Here is a 24,951-nt window from a genome sequence, read left to right as displayed (position 1 = left end):
TTAACAAACACACTTTATTCTCTTCACTGCAGTCAGGCATGTTAAGTGGGCAGCATAAAATACAATACTAAAATAAACCAAAGGCATTGTGGTCAATAACAAAATAAAGCAGAAACAGAAGAGAAAGCATGTACTCTACAACACATTAGTGATGCATTTTAGGTAGGAAGTCAGCAACACATACTACAAAGTATATACATTTATATAGATAAAGATGGCATACAATTATTGAAATTTCCTCTTTTGCTGCATTTATGTAACGTAAAACATTTTAAAGAACCTAATCAACCCATTAAGTAAACTATTATAATTTCTATATTTTACATTGGACTATTTGAAAGAGACAGACTCTCCTGGAGCACAGATGTTTTCACTTATATTACAGTATGTTACAACATATTTTTTTTTTTAGATCTGTAATCAAGTGCAAAATGTAAAAAGAGTTGCTTTAGAAAACAACATTCAGAAAAAAATTGCATAAGTTTATTTGACAGAGGTACACAGAACAGTATCTGACAGATATTATTTAAAATTGGCGTAGTCTGAGAAAATGTCAACAAAATCCTGAACCACTTTGTAGCAGAAGTCGTATTGCTCCTGGAAGGAAAAGCAAAGGAAAAGTGTTAACATGCATGTATGTGCAGAAACGGTTCCAAACAACACAAACTTGAATAAGCTGACAGTTTCTGCACAGCAGGTTTGATATTATCTTGTTTTCCACCTACCACAGTCTGAACCATGTGTGGTCTCTGCATGCGTAAACTCTTGACTGTCTGAAAAACGTCCAGGAGGCCTTCAGCTTTCACCCTCTCCAGAATGTTACTGAGGGCAATGAAGGTGCCGGTCCGACCTGCACCGGCACTGAAACATGAAGGACAACACTATCAACAACCACATCACATAATGCACACACTGGAAAGCCTTCAAAAATAGAGAGATTTGTTGCAGGATTGCAGTTGGGGAAGAACATAGAGAACAATTTATAAATGCAGCTCAGAAGTAGAACAAGGAAATTAAAAATTCTCAAAGTTTCTTAATTTCTTTAACAACAATGTTGCAAGGAAATTCTTGTAATCTTAGCAGCGCACCCTTTTTCCATTTAAATGAAAAAGTTTGCAAGAGAAAAGGTGACCTTTGTGTAATAGTGCTAATAATCATCCTCACTTAAAGAGAGGCTAATCCAAACGCTAACACTAATCAGTTTGGAAGCTCAGTGTTTGACTGAGTCAATGTTTACAATGATGGTGGGATGGAGGGAAAGACAGAGAGACGAGGAGCAAGAGTGATTCGGAAGAGAAGCGTAGAGAGACGTTGGGGATTGCAACGGGTTAGCCCCATTCCCGAGGGGCGGAGAAAAAGCTTTAAAAAGCCCCTCTTAGACAAGTGGTGATGAAGGAATAGAAGAGAGTGATGACACCATTTCCTGTCGTTAGCTCATCTTATCAGATTAATCATAGTGGGAGTCAGAGGAGATTTCACTTTGAGAGGTTTTAATTGACTGTGAATCAGTGGATTGGATCAATCCCACAGGGGCATGCTGCTTTAGAATCACTTCACCTGAAGCTAGGTTCTGATCAAAGCTTTCACAGCTAAGTCTTTATAAGGGATCACATAAGTGGTTTAGGCATAGAACACCAGGTCTACTGAGGCAAAATGTAGAATTTATTGTAACAGACATTTGTAGGAAATCAGAGTCTGTAAAATTGAAATTCCTTCCAATATCACTCTGAGAAATTCCAGTGTTTGGGTAACAAAGATGCAGTGAAAATGAAAAGGGTTGTACTGCAAAAATAAGAGTGGACTAATGCAAGTACAGGGTAGATATAAAAGGATATATTGTATATAATTTTCATCCGAGGATGCACATAATGCCGCAGAATTGTCAATCTGAAGTTTCTCACCTGCAGTGCACAATTATGGGACGGTTTCCAGACTGCTGCTGTTGCCTCTGCACAGAGGCAATAATGTCAATCATCCCTCTTCCCTCAGCTGGTATTCCGATCTCAGGCCATCCGTGGAAGTGGAAGTGTCGGACATGTTGTGACTGCTTTTCCTGGAGAGATGGAGAGCTTACTCTGTTATTTTCATGCAGCTGAAAATGGTGGATATAATGATATTTTATGCACTTTAAACTGCTTCATCTATGAATGCAGCACAAATATACCAGGAAAGCAATTGTGCTACAATATGTTGTAACTAAAACATTACGCACTGGTCTGTAGGTGAGCACCATGTCTTTGAGAGTGAAGGTTTCACACTGCGTATCTCCAGTCAGCTCCACAGTATAATCTCCAAATGTTACACTGCCCTCTGATGGCCAATACTGGAAACACTTTTCCTGGTAGGAAAGGTCAGATGGAAATAAAATTAGGCTATGTTTGACTGATTTATACCCTATTTTTCGTTTTATGCATCCAGTGTGCACCACAAAAGCACTATAAAACAATTAGATACATACACAGTATATCAGGAAAAAAGAAGACAATGAAGTAACAGAATAAAAAAGGCTGTTTACTGTTCTCTTCTGCAAGAGCACCACACTGTACCTGCTCCCTCTCCTTTAGTTCGGTGAGCATAACGATTGAATGACACCTCCACTCCCACACCATCCTCCAGAAGTCCTCCACTGTGTGAGACAGGGGGCCCTGGGTTGCGATAAAATAGTCCTTCTGCCTGTAGCCCTGGAGGGTAGATGATCCAGTAAACAAGACTTGAGAGTGCAGCAAACATAATATTTTGCATTGTTTGTAAAGGAAACAATGAGCTTTATATATACTTCTATGGGAAATCTATACAAGAGGTCGTGAGGGAGTGCTTACATCAATAAAGGAGGCATTGATGTAGTCGGTGAACTCCTGTCCTCTTTTCACTGAGAGTATTACTCGGTTGAAATCATCTGCAAAAAGAAAAAAGGAAAATGAAACTTTCCACCAGTGATTCCTAATAAAATAAAAGTTTGAAAAGGCTGATGGAAAAAAATCAGCTAAGTAAAACTTTAGCTGTGTTATTAGGGCCAAACACGCCAGAGCTCATATTGGTTTGCACTGTAAAAAGTTGTACGCTGGCTGGCTTTTTTTCCCACTGTTCTCTCAAGTTTAAGTCAAGATGTAAGCTCTACTTAAATGTAATTGATCACACAGACATGATCTGATTTGCCTGATATCTGTGTACGGCATCTATAAATCACCATCACTGTGATACTTTGATGTTACGTGGATGTGATGTATTATGAAACTGCTCGGAGTATCAGAGTATTCCTTACACGGAATGATCTGAAGCACACGGTTCTTCTTCATGTTGGCAGGAAGGTTCCCAGTTCTCATGTTCTCCTTCATTATGCGCACGTTGGTCAGCTTCTGATGGGAGGAAACATGGGCAGATGGACACAAGCAAAAACTTTGTTTGTTGTTGTACAGGACGGTGCAATGCTAATAAAAATGGTGAAATAAAGCTAGCAATGTTGACTATATTTTAAAAATGGCAACAACTAAAAACACAAGCTGGACATAAACAGTTCTAATCAGTTGAGGAGAAGGAGATAAGAAGAAGATAAGGCAACAGGGATTCATTTCACTTGGTGTGTAGGGACTCCGCAGCGAAAACGAGAAATTTTCACAAAGCTACAGTAAATTCTATGTGGCAGATGGTGGCGCCTTATTAAGTTTTACTTGATTCAAAGCATTGTTATTTATGTTACCACTGCCAAGAGCAGCACCCAGGGCAAGTTTTCCATGAAAATATACCCATGCAGGGCGCAGGGTGATGGGGACGATTCATTACTGACTGAAATGTTTAAGAGTGAGCTTCTTTCTTCGTACCCTGAACTCCTCCTCCAGGCCCAGCCTGTCGTGGGGAGCCCTGGTGTTGTGAAGCCTCTGCAGATGGCCCTCCAGAGAGCACACATCTAGCTCTGTGTCTCCATACAGATAGTACTCCAACACAGCCTGGTAGATGAAGGAGTACTGCATCTGAGGAGGAAGATAGACGAGAGAAAGGAGAAGAGGAAGAGGTAGGAGTAGTCGCTTTAGTTTGCCAAAAATATTTCCTGCTATTTTAGTATCATAGACAGTTGTTGCTGTTTTCGATGTCCTCGCTTGTTTACCCCTCGACTAGAGCACTGAGTTGAGCTGTCAGTCCAAGATACAACAGGTCAGAGAGGGTCAACACTTACATCTGTCTGGATGAGTTGACAGCGCTGTTCTCGTATTCTGCTCACAAAGCCAAAGACATCCACCCTCTGTTCCATGTGCATCATGTCGATCATGCTGTCAATGACAATGAACGTCCCAGTCCTCCCCACCCCGGCACTGCAGAGACACAAACAAGAAGAAAGCACAAGGTCTTAACAACACAGTGTAGCTACGAAATGAAAATGTGTCAAATAAGAACTCTATCCAACATTGGATGTGTGGTAAAAAGATTATCTGTAGCAAAAGAGGAACACCATAGAAGATTATCATAGGCGTAATGCAATAAAACAGACATGATATAAAGATATAAAAATATTTTTGCATTCCTGCTATGCATTGCCTTTTTTCTTAACATAGATGTCAATTGATGGCCATGAGCATGTGTAAAAGCGCTTCACCTCTGAAGCCCAAAAAAACTCCTAATAGATTTACAAGGGTCATTTCAGCAGACGGCACCTCTGGGAGCACAAAGCTGGGATTCCACAGCAGGGTGTTGAAGCCTCTTCAATGGGCCCCATTCAAGAACAACAGTCCCTCTCCCCGAGCACCTGTTGCAGCAGTTGCTACAATCGACTGCAGATTTCTTTGGTGAGGCTTTGCACTGATTGGCCAAACAAACATATGCACATACCAGGCTAGCCATTAGAAAATAACTAGAGAATGCTAAAAAAAATGTATATATATGTGTTGATGCTTTCATTCATCTACAATTAACTTCTCTTTGTTATTTTATACATTTTAGCCACTGTTCACCTTTAATCTTTTTGAACATAACTCTATCAAATAATTAAGAAATTCAACTTTAACCTTATTTAACAAAATATTATTAAATTATTGTTAGGGAGTTCGCCTTTGACCTCTAATTCCATTAAAACCAGGAAATCTTTGTCGTACCATTGAAGTATGACAACAGAAAATTCCTCATTTTAAAAGTGAGTCCACCTTTTCAAGAATAAATCAGGACCTCGGTTGGAAAAAAAATGCAGAGCGGCACCATGTATAGCAATTCTGAAATCAACTTAGAGTCTATTTATATGACTATAAAGGTGATGCCTTTTTCGGGCTTCTTTTATAGTACACATTTTACCTGCAGTGCACAACAATAGGTCCAGCATAGGATGGATTGACAGCCTTGACCTTCTTGAGGAATTTCAGCATGCCGATGGGCGAAAACGGCACCCCGAAGTCTGGCCAGCTGGTAAAGTGGAGCTGGGTGACCAGGCGGGGAGCTCGGGGACCATCACTGCCCTGCTGTGAAGCACAGACACACTAAGTTTATACGTGTGCATGAATAATATTCACAGTGCAGCGATAAATCAGTCAACTGACTTGTTCAGTCGATGAAAAATTGGAAACTGCAGGAAAGGTAACCCGACATTAACTGAATTGTATTTTTTGTCATGTTGCAATTTGTGAAAGCACAAAATATATTTAGTAAACGTGTGCTGGTTTTCCTTTGCCTCACATATCTCATGAATGCTCTCTCAAGAGAATGTAATTTCATTCTCTTGAACACTTGGTTGCTCTGTGTTCAGAGGAGCTGAATGTAAAAGCAACCAGTCTGTCAAGCTTGTTCTGCAGTGCTACAGCACAGTCACACTTTTCACAGAGTCAGAGAGGATATCTGCACTTCTCTGGCTTCAAATGGAGAGGGAACAAAGTGAATTTTGCAGTCTGAGGGCTTTGCTGTACTGCGATGGCAGCCAACTCGGCAGTCAAAAACAGAGGAAACACAGATACTGTGTGTGTATGAACCTCTAAAGATGAGATGATGTGAAAACACTGCACAGTAGTAGAGTGTGTATATTAAATACACTCGTACGTATATCGATTTTTGTTTTTGTTTTAAATCTTTCATGCTGGTCCATTTCAAGTGTTTTTCATTTATTTATTATGTTTTGTGTCCTATTACAGTTTGCTAAAATGTTCCAATTTCCCCATGGGAAATTGAATATATTAAAATTTTTTTTGAATACCAGCTCCATGCAGCTTTGTTTGATGTTTAATTTTTAATAATATTACTGCTATTATGATTATGTATTTTTATAACAATTAAGAACTTTATTAAAATATTATGATATTGAACATTTGTATGTCTAATTAGAGACAGCATTCATCTTAAATTATTTTTCAGAACAATCTCTGCTTATATTTGGTATAATTACATTTTCCCTGGTCTACGCTGAGCCAGCTGTGTGTTTAAAACCACACATGCTCTAAAATTTAAATAAACCTATAGTTTACACCCTTTTAATATTTGTGCTGGCAATGGGCTTAAAACAAATGTATCCTTTATTAATATCATTAATGTCCTGATATGTAGATCCACATATTTTACTTACATATTGAACACAGAATTTTCTAATAGTGTAGTCCACCAGCACAGTGAAGTCCTCCATTGCCACCCTGATATTGCCGTACATCCAGCAGCCTTTCTCTGGCCAATACTGGTAACATTTTTCCTGATAAGAGAAGAGAAGTTATTCTTTTTGAGCCTCCAAATAACAAACACAGTTTATTATCATTGCAACATACATTAAAAATGTTTGTATAACAGCGTTTATTGTGTATATCGTTATGTGCACGTGTATAAATGTGTATTAGACGATGTGTATTTCACAATCCAATTCAAAGGCAATCACAAGGACTTTGTGCATTTCTCTGTCAGTCAATAAGATCTTCACAGTGACGTTTCAACTCATTAACTAGATTCTCAGACTAATTATCATGAAGCCTCTCAGGATCTTATCAACAATTATTCCATCATTGATCCCCAATGCCTCTATTCTGCCGTATCAAACTTAATGTTGAGCTCTCAATTGATCATCCCTTTGAGGCTAAATTTTATGCAATGCTAAGTAATCTGCTGGGTGACACTTTGTATAGATTCTCAGTTGGGAAAGGGGTCAAATAAATTATACCAATGACTTTGGGTCATGAGAATACAAAAGGATTTCGCTAATGGTGCAGCGGAGCTATATAGATAGTATAGCTTAATTCTATAACACGCCCTACTCAGTAGTATGCAAAGAATGCAGCGCAGAGGGAGAGACAAACCTCTTTCCTTTCTTTCAGGTTTGTCAGCATTACTATAGTTGCTGTTTTTTGTTCCCAAATCATCCGCCAGAAGTCGGCTACTGTCTCAGGCTTTGGACCTGCAGCAGAACCAAGAATATTATTAAAAATATCAATATTAAACTAAAAAAAACAGATGATTGGAAACAAAATGACTCATAAAATGAAATGAAATGAAATGAAATGAAATCCGCACTTACCTTGAGCTGCAATGAATTTGTTCTTCTCTTTATAGCTCTGTGCAGGAGAACATAGTATTAATGGCAATTTATCAAGAGCCTTACTGCATCATCTGCATTAAAAGCTTAATTGTAATCAAGACTCACATCGATGTAAGATGCATTTATGTAGTCTGTATACAGATGTCCATCGTGATTATTCAGTACCACTCTTGAATGATCATCTGTGGAAGAGAGAAAAAAAACACCAACAGCTTGTAAATAAAGTAAGTTCTTATTTTCATTTTGGCCCGCACCACCTTACCTTAAGATTTAGAGATCAATAATACTTCAAGTCTAAAGGTTACATTAATATTGTTGGCTGCAGAATATAGATCCTCACTCACATGGTAAAATGTTTGGGTATCTGTTTTTCTCTCTGTTGTGCTCTCTGCTCGCCTCCTCAAAGGACCCGTGGTGGTAGTAACATGGCAGCGACTGTAAAGAGAGAACCCCAATCCTCATGAGATGAAAATAAAGCCACTGGTACACAGCCTGCTGTCATAATAGTTTATTACAATTTTCTATATTTGTTCTATACTTGCAGGACAAAGATCTTCACTCCTGCATAGTCCACACCAAATAAACTCGTGCTTACATTAAACTCTTCTCTGAAGAGCTTGCCATCATCGGCAGAGCGTATCCGGTACTCCTCCTCCAGTGAATCCATAGGGATGGGGAAGTACCTCTTGGATGGCGAGGGAGATCTGGGGAGGAGGACCACTGTCTGCTCTCCTGTGTTTAAAGGAATATATGGCAGTCAGAATGCTAACGGTTCCCAAAAGAGAACATTACAAGCTCTCATAGCACCTGCAAAAACAAGCCCGATGGCCATTAAGATTTCCTACTTCTGTGGGTACATGACAGAAATGATTTCTTGAGTCATAAACATAGTGCTGCTGCTCCTGCACGAAACTGTCTTAGCTCAGAATTTGGCCTTTCCGTTTATTTATATATTTTTTACTTGAAGTGAAAGTTTATATGGCTCCCTACGTGCTGGGAAAGCTAAGAGCCTTCAATAAGCTTTCCAGCTACCTTAGACTCCAGATCGTGAAATTTTCCTAGTCCATAAAGCATGTAGATCTACAAATCAAATGAAGAAATAAAAAAAGCAAACAGCTACATTACATTTTCATGCACTGGTAATTATATTGAGTGCAACACAACAGTACCTTGTTCCTCCAAAAAGCCATTTGGAATCTTTTTATCCACCGAGGTAACAAGAGCTTTCCTGTGGTTTTTGAACCTATAGCAATGACAGAGAGAGAAATAAAGAGAGCAAAAACCGTCAGAGAACATAAAGGGCAGAAATCTGTATTGAAAAAGCTAAAATGAGCTGACCCAAATCTATATAACAGAGCTGTTAAGCACATAAGGTAGGCAAACACCAAATACCAAAACCAATAACAACCATCTGATAGAGGAAAAGCTGTTCCTCCTCATGTCGGCTTCAGGACGCAGGAGCTGGCTGGTCAGTGAATGAGAATCTGCGGCCTGACCTGACCTACTTGTTTTTGTTTGCTGTCTTTACTTGAGGTGCAGCTGTTTACCCATAAGCCAATGCTCACCGCCTGTTTCCAAACCAGCCCCACCCCTATGCCCTGACCTGACACACTCACTCTCACACACATGCTAAAAGGAAGGGAGAGAAAAGAGAAGTCAAAGAGATGCATTCAAAGGCAGGCAAATAGTTGAGAATGCATGTGTGACTGCAGGTTCGTTCACCTCAGACAGTAGATCGTCAGCAGGACAACAATAATAAGAAGCAGGGATATGACCAGTGTTGAGGGCAGCACATGAGCACCCTGATGGGTGGGGTTTTCTGGATGGAAGACACAGTGAATCATATTAGTTATATTCCATAACACATCCAAATAAACTCTTGACATTTGAAGGAATAGTTTGACATTTTGAGAAATATGCTCACTTGCTTTTTTGCCAAGAGTGAGATGAAAGGATCGATACCACTCTCAAATTTGTCCGCTAAATGTAAGCTGCCTGTCAGGAGTCATTTAGCTTAGCTTAGCATAAAAACTTGAAGCGGGTAGATGGTCCCCTACTACTGACACTCCTAAATGTGTTATGTTTTTGTCTGCTGATTTCTGAAAGCAGGACTTGAAGCTCTGCGGTGAAAAAATAAAAGAGAGTATGGAAAAAGTGTTTGTGTTTCAAGACTACTGCCCCTACTCTGTTTTCTAAAATATAAAATTCAAAATTTCTAAAAATAAATTGATCATACAAGCAGAGTGTTTTTCACGGTGTTTGGAGCAGGCGTGTGACTGAATGCGCACTCCTACGCAGAGCTTCCTCTACGCCTGTATGTCACAGCCTGCAAAATATCTCTGCCCCAAGTGACTTATAACTGTATCAAATCCAGACATCCACGACCAAATTAGTTTGAAAGAAAATGCAGCTTTCATTGAATTTCATATATACACAGCATCACAAATAACCAAATATTAAGCTTGTCTGAACATTTATGAGTTATGCGTGATCCAGTTATCAGAAAAGTGAACGGAGTATCTTTTCTGCATAAGGAAACCATACTTTTATGGCTGCATTCATTGTCATTTCCATGGAGAAAATTCAATTATTTAACTTTTTTCAACTAATTTTTGCTTCTTATTTATAGAAGAGACTAAAAAATATGAGGTGAACAATAATATTATATTGTTTATTCAATATGTTAAGGGAAAATAAAACGAGTACAGGTAGTCACAGCATCCTCCGCACCCAGAGTCATGAAGTTTTTGGCCCAATCCCACACGAGGCCAAGACCGAGCTCAACAAGTAATGAACCCTTCAACATTTTATTTACATGATAAACATCTAGCTATTTGTCCTCAGATGTCAAATATGTTCCGAAAAATCTACCGACAAGTCTGGAAATTTGAGTCTGGAAAAGTATGGAATTAGTTGTAAAAGTATGCAATTGAAATGGAAATGGAGTAGTAACCCTGGGTTTTACGGGTGGTTATATGACACACCGTTTCTTCCTGGAAGTCATCAGGAAGTCACTGCTCCCTGCCAAGAAATAGTCCAAGATATAACATGTTTAATAGTGAGCTTTAGTGCTGCTGGTAGGAAGATTATTTTACCTTTGGACAGAGCCAGGATAGCTGTTTCCCACTGTTTCCAGTCTTCATGCTAAGCTAAATTAACCATCTCCTGGCTGTAGCTTTCATATTTAGTGTGTAGATGTGAAAGCAGTATTGATTTTCTCATCTAACTCTCAGCAAGAAAGCAAAGAATTGTATTTCCTGGTATGTCAAACCATTCCTTTAACATCTGATCCTTGCAAAGTACAGTGTATTGCTCTTAAGTCGTTGCAACAATTACCTGCAGTTTGGTTCTCATGAGATGAATTGTTCACGGCTATAGTGATCCCAATCAGAAACAACACCATTGTCACTGTGGATGAAAAACAGAACAGTCACACAAACAGGAAAAAACAGTTAAAGGCCCTGTAATTTCTTACATATTCCACTGGAAGGCGCCAAACCAATATGAAATGCTTGCTAGTGAGGCAGAAACGCTTTGATAAGGTTTGGGAGTGATGTCTGTGTGTCTCTCCGCTGAGCAGTGAGAATCCTTATGGGAAATCTGCTTGCAGCCTTGTCCTGTCAGGCCGACTTGAAAGAGCAGCAGCATCTCAAATAACCTAATATTCAGACATCAAACCAAAAAGGGGGGCATTAACCCATAAGTGACAGTAACCATATCCCCTGTGGTCTCAGGATTTGACACTGTAGTTGAGATCAATGCAGTGTTTGTTTGAAGCCGTCTCATTTTGCAGTGTTGTCTTTGATGTACGGCACTGTGCAGCCTTACAAAACATCCTGCATGATGAAAATAAGACATCCTGTTCCTCAATAGTACTTGTACTGTGTCCAAAAGGCACAAATATGTTTTTTTAGGAAATAGTGATATTGATAAAAAGGCTTTTATAAAGAGTGTTGTGGTGTTAAAATCTGCATATGTATATAGGTTATATTGTTGGCTTTACGTAGAAGACCAGATGGTGTTGTTTTCCTTTTTACTGCAGCTTCTCCCTTTTTCTCCCTCCATCACACTGTCTCTCTCTTTCCCTTCCTCTACAGTGAACCGTAATTTATTTCGAAACCACATTCTCACTCTTCCGTTTTACTTTATTGGTGGAAGCTATTAGTGATTTATTTGTGGCGGGGTGTCTTTCCAAAAGGAAAAGGATACGTCACTTTCCTCCCAACTACAACAGAAGTGAATCGGTCCTGACACATTATCTTTGCATCTTATTATCTCCAAAATTGTAGAAGCCAGTCTCTCCAATCTCACATCCATTTCCTCACATTCTCCCCAAGTCGTTCAAATGAGAGGGTAAGAAATCACAGAATAAATTGGGCAAACAGGGTAGATCTGCCTAAATGGCTTTGATGGAGTAAATGAGAGAAGGAAAATTTGAGTGTCCTAATTTGTCCTCTGTTCAGAGTACCCTTCTTGTTATAAAGGCCAGAGGATTGGATGGAATAATTCATTGTGTCAATTTAGTTCGTCTAGAAATGGATCATCTAGGGGCCTAATTTGAGATGTTTGAGAGAATGTCTTGCACATAACCCTAGGGGGGGTTTCATATAAATATATCTCACAGCACTTTTGTAGGAAACAGAACTACATAATAATGCGCTAACAATGTGCTCACAACAAAAATTGATGTTGAAAATTATAAAGTATTATTGGACAACAAATTAAGGGCTTTGGATTTTGCACATTATACAGTCTCTTCATGCTGTACAACGCCCAGGATGCTGACACACATGCATTTGCACACTAACAGGCATAATCATGGTGGCACTGGCTGAAAAAACTCCTTTTATTTAATTTGCATAATGTTCACAGTCCAGTTTTATGCTTATTTTTACCCAAATATCATTAATTACACAAATTTAATAAACCTACACCCATCAATGTTACAGAATCATAAGTGGGTGCACATACACAACATACACACACCATGTTTTCTCATTTCACATGTATGCATGCCTGCACATACATCCCACAGCCAAAGGCTATGTGTTGCATATGTGCCGCACTCTGTTGGAGGAGCAATTCTCTCCCCAGTGTTAACAAGCTGACAGTGTCAGCACCTGTTCCCCACACCCCACTGGGCAAGTCACATCCACTCACACAGCCCCATCCTACAGCTCTATGCTGCAAGGCATGCTGTGCATACGGGTCACTGAATAGGCCACGGCATATCTGTCATCTCCTGGCAGCTATACAGAGCAGTATACACAAGATATAGCCAGGAAATGAAAGAATAGAATTGAAATGTAAAAATATGTCTGTTTAAATAATAAGTGATAACTCTGATCTAGAGCAAGTGATTTCCTGACAGAGGAAATGCTAAAAAATAAAAATATAATTGAGTTGGCATGTATTGCAGTGAGGGCCTCTGGCCAACAGAGGGAATTGATAACACAACTGTAAAAGTATGCCAAGCAGAGGAGGAAGCAATAGTAGACATCTCATTTCTTGGGAAAGCAGGACATCATACTGTGCAGACTAGTTAAACAGTAATTGACAGTGTAGTCACCTATTTGTTTATTAATGGGGGTTGACTGCACTTATCTTAAGTCACTTTTGATAAAAGTGTTGGTTAGTGCAATGTAGTTTTTCAAAAGTGATTAACTACAAATGTTACATCTTTTTCAGAACAAAGGGAACACGAGATTTTGTGTTGCTTTTGGTAATAAGTGACAGTTGCAGGTCCTGAAAAGGTCTTGAAGTGTCATCCCACATACAGTACAATGCATCAAAGTTCAAAAACCCTTAAATATACGTATATATAATATATATACAGTCTTTATATCTTCAGTTCAGCCTTAGAGGGCTTAAAATTGTTGCAGTTTCATGTTGTAGTTTTAAGTGGAGAAAAAAAAGGCAAGTCATGGTGACACTAACAGGATATGACTTTCATTGCTGTATCTGCTGTATCAAATTGTCATTATTGCAATGACTGTGGTCACATATTTTATCCTTCAGCAAAATCTACATTTATCTTCATGGAACTTATCATGACTCATTGTGACAAATTATTCAACACAGCCTCTGCCACTTACTATTACACAATTTATATATCTTAATCAGTATATGACATCATCTGACCCTCATATGAAGAGCCTCATTTTATACAAGGTAAAGATGCTTCAGTGTAATTGGTTGCCATCCATCCATGCCATATTGCATCATTCATTCCACAGCTCTGCTTTTCTGTCTGTCTGCTTTTCTGCTTTTCCTGTCTGCTTAATGAACAACAATGTGATTACTTCATTCTCCAGCACCTGCTTCACATAAATGTTCCAGTGAATTAAATTATACTGCTTCACTTGAGCTGGGAATGCAGAAGAAATGTATCCCACCCATGCATGATACAATGCTGATTCAGAATGTACAACATGCTGGTTGAACCTTGGGGGTAATGTTAATATTTTGTGCAGTAATATGCATTATTCAACACTGATCAGCTCTGCTTTTGTGGTTGTGAACAGAGATGAGATGGAGGTCATAACATGAAGTCATAGAAACTTCAAACTACCGCTTAATTACTGTATACCTCTTAAATTCCAGTAATCATAACACCCTTAAAAGGATCTGTTTCACTTCACTTTAATATATCTCCCTCACCTTGGCTCTCACATGAAAAAATGAAAACGAGACTCAAAGAAAATTGACTTCAGACACCAACACCAACCACAGAAATTTTTTCCTTGTGGCAGACCTGCACCCTGTTCACTCATCTTTATCATTAATTCAAACCAAACTGCAGGGGAATGTGATGAATTATCCATTTCCAACCAGAAAAGTAAAAAGGGGACTAACGCAGGCGATTTAACCTTACAGATGTGACCAGAGGGCAGATTTTCTTTTGCAATAACAATAAAGCTAAACGTCAGTTGTATCAAAAACATTGCTATGGGTGCTGAGAAAATATGCTTAAGCAAACACTGGTACAGAATTCTGGATATGTAGAATAAAGCATAATCTTTATGACTCCATGCTGACCTCCTGACCTATTTTAAACACCCCATATAAATAATAGAGTTATATGACATTGCCACAGAGAAAAAAATACATATTGTAATGATGCAGTTTACATATAAGACGCATGCGGTATGGAACTCATTCTCATTACTCAAATGCATGTCATAAAAAATAAAATGTCTTCAATGAAGTTAAGTATAGCTTTAAATCAATTTTAGCACTCGTAAACATTTACTTATATACTTATTAGTATGTTAATGGATCTATTGGCAGGCCCCACTATCTGGTTAAAGAACTGATGGCTTTCTTTCTGGACTTTTTAGCAAACACATTAAGTACGACAGGAAAAATTCAAAGTGATTTTTGTCATATTTTACCTCTGTTGACCTGCTAAAACCTGCAATATCATTCATAAGAGAACATATTCCTTTGCAGTCCTCAACTAGTGTCATCCTGCCCCACTCTGGATGGAGGATGCTGCTCAGAATTATTGAGTGACATTACCTACTTTAACCGTGACAACTACTGAGGCATCTACACTTAACAGTTTAATTTTACAATGATAGCACCAATCGCTTATATTTGAATCTCAGAAATGACTGTTTTGTAGGTGAATAGTCACAAGAAATAATCTCCCGGGCAGTGGAGCATGACATCTACTGTCACGGTTGAAACTGATCAGGTTTGTTGTGTGGATCTTGTTAGGAAATCATAGAACTTTGTAGAGCACAGGCACTGATGATCTCAAAAGTTTTGAGGACATTCAGGAGAATTCATACTCTACTATCTTTCAGACAGGGTTAACATAGTGTATATTAAAATTGTGCAACTCATACATGGTCTTTATTCTTTCTCCCTCTGTGCTGTCTAATCTGCCACTGTGTTTCCTTTTGATGTTCTTTTATTATACTGTATGCGTTGTCATTGTGCTCTGGTTTAATACCACACAATAAATTGCATCCCTGTATTTGTGAGCAGTCTATTTCAACTTCACAGCCAGGAACCTGAATGAACAGCTTGCTCAGTAACCCTTCTTTACATATTTTTTTTTTCAAAGGTGTAAAGAGAAAGCATGGAAAAGGCAATAACAAAATATTTACACCTTTATAAAGGTGCTGCAATGAGGTGCCAATGGGAACCAGCTGGCAATGATTATGGTGATTTTTATAGGTGGTCGTAAAATCTACAAATTTAAAAAATGGTTTAAAAAAGCAAAAACACTGCCAATAGTACATTTTACATTAGCACTTGGTACTATTCAAATGGCACCAGCACGAACACGTCTGTTGCTTTCATGCTATGAATGCACATGTACTATGTTGATGCGTCATTTCATATAAAAATTCAAATAAACTCAACCCTAAATCCCTACAGTTCCTGTTTAAATCTGCTTTTAGGTTTTCAATGCATCCATTCTTTATACCTGCTGATCCTGCTTAGGGTTGTGGGTGCATTCAGCCTACATGGGTTTTATATTGTACAGTGAGGTATTATGAGTTAGTGAAGGGACTGTATGAAACCACATCTAGCCACAACCAAAGACAACTGAATAATGTTTGAAAGTAATGTGGGTACGATATTCTGTGCGTTTCCATTCACTACACAGTTCAAACACTTTTCCACGCTAAGTACAGTGCAATGAAAAAAAAGTCTATAGCCACACTGAGGCTATACTCAGGCACAGTGGTGATTTGAACTAAAAGCTAATGTTGTCGATCTGGAACCATAGGAGCAATATTGCTAAGTATAAACAGCAACTAGAAACAAATTTCTAAACATCGGTGGGGCATAAAAAATATGGAAAAATACAGATAGAACATACAATGCACAGATACTTAGAGATATTTTGAAATGTTAGAACAGTGATTTGCTTCATAATAAAAGTAATAAATGTCCTTTTTATGGAGGTATCTCAAACAGTAACAAAATATATCAAATAGCTGCATCCAATCATGTCTCAGATCCTACACGCATCAATACAGCCTAAAAGACAAATCCACATTTGTGGTTGGCACAGAATAGATGGCATGTCTTGTACACCAAAAGATAAAAGATGTTGTTTCCAAGGAGAGAAGGAACAAAGACAGTGCAAAAAAAGGAATACCAGAAGCAGCCACCGCTTTCATTGTCAAGTGCCAAGGAAAAGGATGGAATTAGAGCACAAACACATGTCAGTAAAGTGTGGCAGTAGAGAGAAGAGGAAAGATGAGAGAGGAGATGAAATGAGAAGAGAGGGGAGAGGAGTCGAGCCGGAGGAGATAAATGTCTAGATTCTGGGTTCAGAGATAACAGACATAATGGAAGACATCCTTAGTACACAGAGGCAGTAAAAGGGTTGAACCTTCACTGTCTGGTAAGTCACTGCTATATCTTCAAATGTAGCTCGATGTATTTCACATGTAAGGAAAGCTTTACAACAATGCTGCCTTTCAAAATACACCTGTCATGCGTTTATCAAAACATTACATTACAAAGACTTTGAATACTATTGTATCTGTATCTCTCATCTTCTTAACCATTCACTGTCTGCCACATAGCTATAGTCAAAAGAATCAATCTGAAGAAATGATTTCAAATACAAATCGCCTTATCTAGAAAGGAGACACTGTAAATATTGGATTAGTTCCCATTAATGGATTGAATTTCAATTGATTCCCTGGACTGACTGAAACCGCATTGACTGTGTCTGTGGTCAGAAGGATTAATAAAAGACTTACACTTCCAAGCAAAGCCGGTGTAATCTGGTATCAGTTGACCCGTCAGTCCATAGCAGCCATTCAATCCCAGTTCCTTTCTTGGTTGGACTTATTGGGGGTTTTCTACCCTCAGTCCTTCTCCTACTCACATCCTCTCTGAGGTCTCAGTAACTATACCAGTTGAAGAGATGATTTGATGTTGGTTGTGGTGCCTGAGGTCGTTTTCAGCTGTGTCAGAACTTCAGATCGGGATCAAGGCACATCTGATCATGGAAACCTGGAAAATGAAGCAAAAGACAAATAAGCAGCCTTAAAAAGCTCAACCAAACCCAAAAGCTTGTCTACATATTGTTACATGGTAGTAGAGGCAGATTTTCCCTGACTCACTATCTGAGGCTGACTCATAGAAAAAAAAAACATTGAAAATGAATACTCAACAAAAGAAAAGTGAAATGAGTGGGAGTTTTCATCTTCCTGCAGAATGTCTGAGAACCTGACTTTGCACTACAGGACTTTAATAAACCGGGTGAGTGTGCATGTGTACTGTATGTAGACATGCAATCATTTGTACTGCACATGTCCAATGTTTGTGTACTGTTAAATGGTCTCATCGACAGCAACCTCTGTTACAAATTACAGAAACAACTGTTGTTATTTATCTCCAGCCATGCAAAACTAATTCTCCCCAAATGAATCTTTCCGAACATCTTTGTGGTACACATGAGGAGTTTACACACATTGACCATTTGATTCCAACAAAATAATGATAAAAAATCACTTTCAAACTAAATAACATTATCAGATTTGTGTCCACAAACAGTATTAACCCAGAGTTTCTGACTCACACAACTGCCCATGAATGTGACTGTACGACAAAAACCAGTGCATAAAATGGTTGGAATTAATTCTTCACTATTTACACAAAGACTTTACTGTGATGTTATTCTGTCGCCTTCCTTGAGTCTGGGAAAGAAGGCATGCCCCTTGTGCCCACTCACTCCTACTCTCCCAGAGTCCTACTGCCCACAGGTGTGAGACACAAAGCCATATTGTTAACACTTGGCCGTTGTAACGCAGTCGAGCAGAAAGCTGAGGAGAGGAGGTGAATTAGTCACTAGACCCAGCTGGACGAGCCCTCTCAGTCTGAACGATGGTGAGGAAAATTAATGAACAAGGTATGGAAAAACGCTTTCCATCCCAGTAGAGAGGCTGTGCTCAGCTTTTCCAAAATGTTGCATAGTTTTTGGTGTTAAAACACAAACATGTTTGCCATTGCGAACACAGAACTTAGTATTGCACTTTCATAAAGTTGTGGGACTGGCAAGAGACAGATTAAATAAATAAAGTCAAAGCAGCAGAGGCTTAGTGATCCTGACTTTTAGTCCCTAGTAGTAGGGTAGGGTCCAAAAACACTAGATCCTATACTTCCCATGATGTAACTGGAGAACATCTTACATTAGAAAGTCCCTGCCTACAGTATGCTTTTCAGACTCCAAGCTCAAATTGAGATTACTCAAGTGATGTCATTAATTGTTTTGCCCTGCCCACAATTAGTAAATTGACATTGATATGTGAAATGGTTGGAGTACTCCTTTAAAGTTCAATGTCTCCAACGTGGTTCAATGTGGCGCCACTTTCTCAGATTCAAGCAGCTGCATATTTAAGTTACTCTCCGGTGCATTTATTATACATGTGGAAGTGGTGAATGTACTGATGATATAAGGTTGAGCTAAAATTATATGCTGAGAAATGTGACCTTTGACCTGACCCGCAAACACAAATCCTATTACTGAATCTGTCAATCAAAAATGAATCACAGTGTAACCAGGCAGAAATGCAATATTAGCGCTGATCTCTCAATCTGAGGGCTTTTTCCGCTCCCAGGTGGAACTCCCTGCTTATGCACTGTGGCTCTTATATAAAACAGCAGTAGGTTTAAGAAAAGTTTAGTTACCAAGCAGTTGTCAAAAGACATAAATAATAAATAATATAGGTAATGTGCTATACTGAAGTAATAATATGCTTCGAAGAACAAGGCTAAGCTTTTTGCAGTGGTAATATATTATCATTAATGATAAAAAGCCTGAGCTAAATGATAATAGGTATAAAAAATGTATAAACTGCTAAGTTATTCATACTGTATTTCACTTGCCTAAAAGTCCCTTGAGAGACTTTTTATGAAACCATCTTCATCTTTTTCACACAGAGTATTGTTCTCCTTTCAGCTCTGCACATTCAGTCCAAAAAGAGAGGGAGACATGCTCACGGCATATGATTACTGCAGGCACAAGCACTTCCTTTCTGTGCAACTCTGCCCATTGACTAAGAGGGGAAACATGCAGGTCATTAAAGTTTTATAGCAGTGCAGTCATCACCCAGCAGTGCGTGGTTCAATCATTAATTTATACCAAAACAGGCAACACCGTGCTTTACTGTAGCAAAGCACAGCTATGAAATAAAGTTACCATTTTTAAAATCGTGATAGGCATGTTAAAATCTTTTGAAATCCATGCACAAATCTGATGGGTGCTATTCACATAGCCCACATATTCAATGGATCTAATGTTAGCTATTCACACGCTGTCTTCCTGAAAAATAAATCCAATATTGATGACTTCCACCCGAGAGGCACACGTGGTGAATCCATGGTTTCATACATAATGGGGAAAACTAGGGCTTCAGAGAGCACAGATGCATGCAGTAACCTTCATTCATGATCCTCTAGCAAGCTGAGATTGTATTTTATCAGTCCGTTTGGAAAATTTGATTTCACAGACAGTGTATATAAGTTCAAAGCTCTGAGTATCTGCATGTTTGCAAATTGGATTCTCTTTAGGAACCCAGTCGGAGCCAGGGGTGTTTGGTTTTTCCTAAGAATAGTATTTGCTATGTCTCTGCTAATATTGTGTGTCTTTATAAAGCTGTATGATAGACCCATAGCTGGAGATGTTTTTTGATACCCTGTACAACCTAAGCTATTTATCAAATACACTGTGAAGAATCAGGTACCTCCTCCGCCTACAGTATGTAAATGTGATTGAGGAGACTCCTTCCCATGATAGAGCAGACCTGTGTCCTATCCCCTATATATTGTCATGTCCCTCAATACCCTGAAGAAGACTGTCATGTTGAAATGTTGATAACTTATTAAACTATTTTTGCATCGTGGCTACGGGTGTGCAACTTCCTTCCGTCACGCTTGTACTTTTATTATGGTCAACACTTCTCCACCACTCATGTGTGTTCCTCATCTCTCCCATCCTGTAAATGTGATTCTACAGTGAGGTTGCTCACTGAAAAATTACCTGAACAGACATCAGTGGAAATGCTGCTTTCTACAGTATGAGAAAAATAAGTATCATGCTGAAAAGTCTTTTACAAAACATATTATCTATATTGTACCTCGTTCATGTGAAGACTGTGCTATATATTTTTTACTCACAGAAACGTTGAACCTTAACTGACTGGTCTACTGAACACATCAGTGCCTATGCCTTGAACACCCATGCTTTGAAATGGGTGACTATTGCCAAGGGAAATAGCTGAGAAATATTATTTCTATGCCTCTATATCAGAGGATGAGAGGAGTAGTTTGAGGACTCTGAAAATGACACTTCTGGGGCATTGAATACAGTAGGTGAAACCAGGGACAAGAGATAATAATCATTGCAATTACAGCTTCACCACTCGTTCTGCCACAGCTCAGCCAAGGGTAACAAGTTTGGTCCTTTCGCTATAGAGTCCAGTAAAAGTGGCCTAAACTGTGAGAACAAGCAAATAGTGTCACTGCTATTCAGTCATTTATCACATTAAAGATACATTCATGTTATGATATACAGATTGTTAGGTGCGTACAATGTTTTAAACAATTTCATGGCTTCAGTCTGATGTTCAGATTTGCTTTCTTGCAACTGCATTTTGAACGTCTTCTGAAACAGCTCTTAGTGTTTAAGAGCAGTAGCTCTCATTTAAGTGAACAGTCACTTTCTTCCCTCACAATCTGACAGCGTGACAACGTTACTTCCTCTTCTCACAGCAAGTAACATTACAAGTTGTAGTTTAGCTGTGAAACAATGACCTCAGCAAGAGGCTAAGCTTGAAAAAGACGCAGTCTATTAATAGTGAAATACAAACAAGAACTGGCCTTGAATCAGAAGTTAAATACAAGAAGAAAACTGATGTGAGAGTGCGGTGTGCTGTGCTATATTAACATGTGTGAATGCAATGCCTGAAAGATTATAAGAGAGCAGAGTTCATTTCACTCAACACACTTTATCATCATCATCAGCAGCAGCAGCAGTACTGCAGAGACAATCAGAGTGTCGTCCTATCAAAAACAATTGTAGTTTGTCATGAGGTTATGAAGTCTTTCTCATCCTCTTGCTTTACCAAACAGCTCACTCTTGTCAGTATACACACATGCACTGGGAAGGCCATACACCTTATTTCAATGATAATTGGTACAAATTATGCTAGACAACAGACAAAGACGTCAACAGTGACAAAAGTCAAACATTTCAGAGCAGTGAATTATAAAATGTAATTACCCAGGCATGTAATGAAAAATGTATATGGCTACATTCACCTCTGATTAGCTCACATGACTAAGTGTGCCAGCCATGTTAGCAGAGTGCAAGCAAGATAATGAAATGTTAAAATATGAATCAGTTTGTATTAAAGACTTTGGCTTTTCCTCACTGTGCAAATGTGTTCTGTATGAAGCATAAACTCTCCAAAACAACATCCTCTGTGAAAAGATGTTGGCAAATCTACAAAACTTCAGGTGCATTCACACTGATTGTGAATAGGCATAAGTCTATACAAAATGTTAGGATGTAAATACCAGATTTTTTAGAAGAGAAGAGAAGAGAAGAGAAGAGAAGAGAAGAGAAGAGAAGAGAAGAGAAGAGGGAAATAAACTTCAGCTCAGAGGACATAATTGGACTCACTCTCGATTGTCTTCAGTCTGTGTGACATCTTCAGTCACACAGACTCTCCCCCCATCATTCTTCCTCTGCTCTTTCATCTCTTTCAGCCCAGGTGTTCAACACCTGTTTCATACCTGATGACACCAGCAAAACTGAATTTGGTTTTATGATTGTTTATAATCTGATAGAGCATCTATGGCAACCACAAAATTAGTCTTCAAGCGGATGGCCATCATTTTAAGCAAACACTACCAAAGAAGTGGCTGACTCAACAATGACTAAAGTCTTCCTACAAATATCCGGTTTTTAAATGTCAAAATATCTCCTCATAACAAAGCTCCTCATGTGTATTATTCATACAATATCAAACTGTTTTCCTAGTTTTAAGCTAACTCTTACATCCATGCTAAAACACTTTAAAACAGGCCATTGTGGATACATTTAACACCATCAGCATCATTCCCACCTTAGGATATTGAAAAGCCATTATGAAATGAAGCTTTGTATTAGCATGTGTCTAACAATAGCTCATGTATTCCCAGAGCTACTGTATGTAGCCCAATATTCAGATCAGAGATGAGGAATCTGAGGTAATTCTAAAATTAACATCAGCTTTTAGTAGGCCATTTAATCAGGGGGATGGAACTGAAGGTCAAATTATTGTGAATGAGGCTATTGTGAATGAGGGATATTTATAATTCATGTATGAACAATTGACATTTCCATTAGTTTCCCATACTGCAACATTTATGACAGAGTATCTCCTGGTTGTCTATTGTTATCATAGCAATGCCTGTCTGAGTCTGTACCAAACAAATACTACTATGAAAATATATCTCTCCTGTTCTTGTTCCATATTGATGGATCAGTATTTATCAAAAGTGTCAAAGTGAAAATGACACAAATATAAGATTTTGAGAAAATGATTGGAAGGAATGGAAGATTGTTCTTGTTATTTTGAAACCAAACATTTGACCAGAATATGGCCTTTGCAGAAACTGACAGATTATTATGCTTTCAGCTGATCAAACAACCCATATGATGCACACTACAGCATCCCATGACTGTTGTGTGTGCAGCCTACAGGCCTTTCTACTGTGTACTGTATGTGTACTACGTGTACCTCCCCCTTGCGTTTTCTGTCTAGACCGGTGAGGATGCTGCATATCCAATGCGCCCCCTCCCAAAAAATCTGATCGGGAATTCTAACCCAAAATAAAATATTCTCCAGATTTACCATCCACAATATGCAACTGTTGGTAAAAGGGGAAATATATAACCACATGGAGCATCCTGGTGGTCGCAGGGCGTGTTGATTTGCTCCACTAACCCATATTTACTATAGTCCATGTTGTTTGCACTGAGTTCAGGAATGGCAGCGTCTGTGACAATTATATAAATCGCAGTGGCTCGTTTTCTTCTCTTGAGATTTGTTGTTTCAAAAGCTTTTCGCGAGATGCTGCTGTGTGATTTTGTCAGAGATGCAGGAAGCCTGATGTAGTAGATCAAAGCTACACTGGCTGTCAGAAAAGATCTCAAAAATGAGGCTGGGTAAATAACCGACAGAAAACAGTTTACGCACAAATAACGCAGAGTAGCCCCACTGTTTTTTTTTAGCGCTGTTTGTTTGTTTTTTTCTCCATCTTACCGTGGTACTCTGCGATGACCTCGCCTCACACGGCGCAGCGGCTGATGATAACGGTTTGTGTCCAGGCTGCAAGGACCCGACGCCTGCGTCTCCTGGTATGTCCTCCTCACATATAGATATATATATATATATAAAAGCATACACACACACACACACTCACGAGGTTGACAAATAATCAGATCGGAGCCGAAAAGAAAGCGTTCAGGTTCTCTTGATGATCATGTTTTCTGCAGATCTCTCTGAGGATGCGCTTCCCCCTGCCTGCCTGAGCTGAGCCGTGTTATGGCAGCCGAGTGGAGACTGGAGACCCTCCCCCGGGCGCAAAGCAGTGTATCAGGTGGACACTCAGCATCCTTCACATTCCTGCATCACTGGACGATAAAGGGCATGCCTGTTCTTAAAAAAGGCGTAGTTTGTTCTTGTCTTTTTTTCTTCCCTGTGGTTGTTTTTACGGTTGACATTTTCGCATGTGACGTTTGTTCAATATATTAAGAAAGCCTTAGAGCTGTAACATTCCTGTGTCCTCTAGGGGGTTTATATTACGAGTTCACATTGACCTTATCTCAATTTATGATATTTCTTCATGCCATGTGTTAAAATCTTGCATGTTCAGTGGTATTTTGACAGATACAGACTTGTTTCTGCATTTTAATGTTTTTCTATTGGGCTATGAGCTCCATATAGATAGACAAGTTCATTTTAGTGTATATAAAAAGTCATAATGCGTTAAGGAAAACAATCACAAACACAAAAATTTATGGACATCTTGTTTTAAAACAATGAAAAACGGCTCAGGTTTTCGACCTTGAATCTAAGTAGAGCCATCTGCTGGTAATGATGAACCTGTCGTGCTGCCTTCATGTGCTACCCAAAAGTTGTAAAAAGCAAGAGCGTGAAAGTAAAATAAGGTCATAATGTTAAACATAAAATACAGGTAAACAATAAAGGGGGGAAGTGTTATAAGGCCGATGTGTGAGTTTGACATTATATATATATATATATATATGTGTGTGTGTTTTTGTTCTGTTCAATTTTACATTTTGTTTTTTTTTTAGTAAATTATATGGATTTTACCCAATTTGCATGGATGTCTTCATTCTGCTGCTGCATCACAGATAATGTGTACAGTCAGATTTTGTCAACATTAAATGCTGCTACGTGCACAGCAAGAAGCAT

General features: G+C 38.8%; 1 protein-coding gene across 5 annotated transcripts; it reads right to left on the bottom strand.

The window, feature by feature from the left end:
* Window positions 1-24,014, bottom strand: LOC121912254 (receptor-type tyrosine-protein phosphatase epsilon-like). 5 transcript variants are annotated; one of them, XM_042434427.1, is made up of 21 exons: window positions 23,936-24,014; window positions 17,221-17,476; window positions 10,823-10,894; window positions 9,209-9,305; window positions 8,656-8,729; window positions 8,082-8,218; window positions 7,831-7,921; window positions 7,592-7,668; window positions 7,466-7,502; window positions 7,248-7,345; window positions 6,533-6,652; window positions 5,278-5,441; window positions 4,172-4,307; window positions 3,819-3,968; window positions 3,263-3,356; window positions 2,820-2,896; window positions 2,547-2,681; window positions 2,213-2,338; window positions 1,902-2,053; window positions 726-861; window positions 1-597 (listed from the first exon to the last, which is right to left on the bottom strand). In XM_042434427.1, exons 3-21 carry the CDS (start codon window positions 10,887-10,889, stop codon window positions 523-525), a joined length of 2,043 nt encoding a protein of 680 aa, XP_042290361.1. In that variant the 5' UTR covers window positions 10,890-10,894; window positions 17,221-17,476; window positions 23,936-24,014; the 3' UTR covers window positions 1-522. The 5 variants fall into 5 exon arrangements, with proteins under 5 accessions (XP_042290361.1, XP_042290360.1, XP_042290362.1 ...); XM_042434426.1 differs by lacking the exon at window positions 23,936-24,014 and adding an exon at window positions 23,776-23,861; XM_042434428.1 differs by lacking the exon at window positions 23,936-24,014 and adding an exon at window positions 22,149-22,170.
* Window positions 24,015-24,951: the final 937 nt, after the last annotated feature.

Source organism: Thunnus maccoyii, chromosome 14, assembly GCF_910596095.1.
Source record: "Thunnus maccoyii chromosome 14, fThuMac1.1, whole genome shotgun sequence".
Classification (NCBI taxonomy): Eukaryota; Metazoa; Chordata; class Actinopteri; order Scombriformes; family Scombridae; genus Thunnus; species Thunnus maccoyii.
The sequence above is the reverse complement of the archived record's forward strand: the minus strand, read 5'-3'. Positions and strand labels throughout refer to the sequence as shown.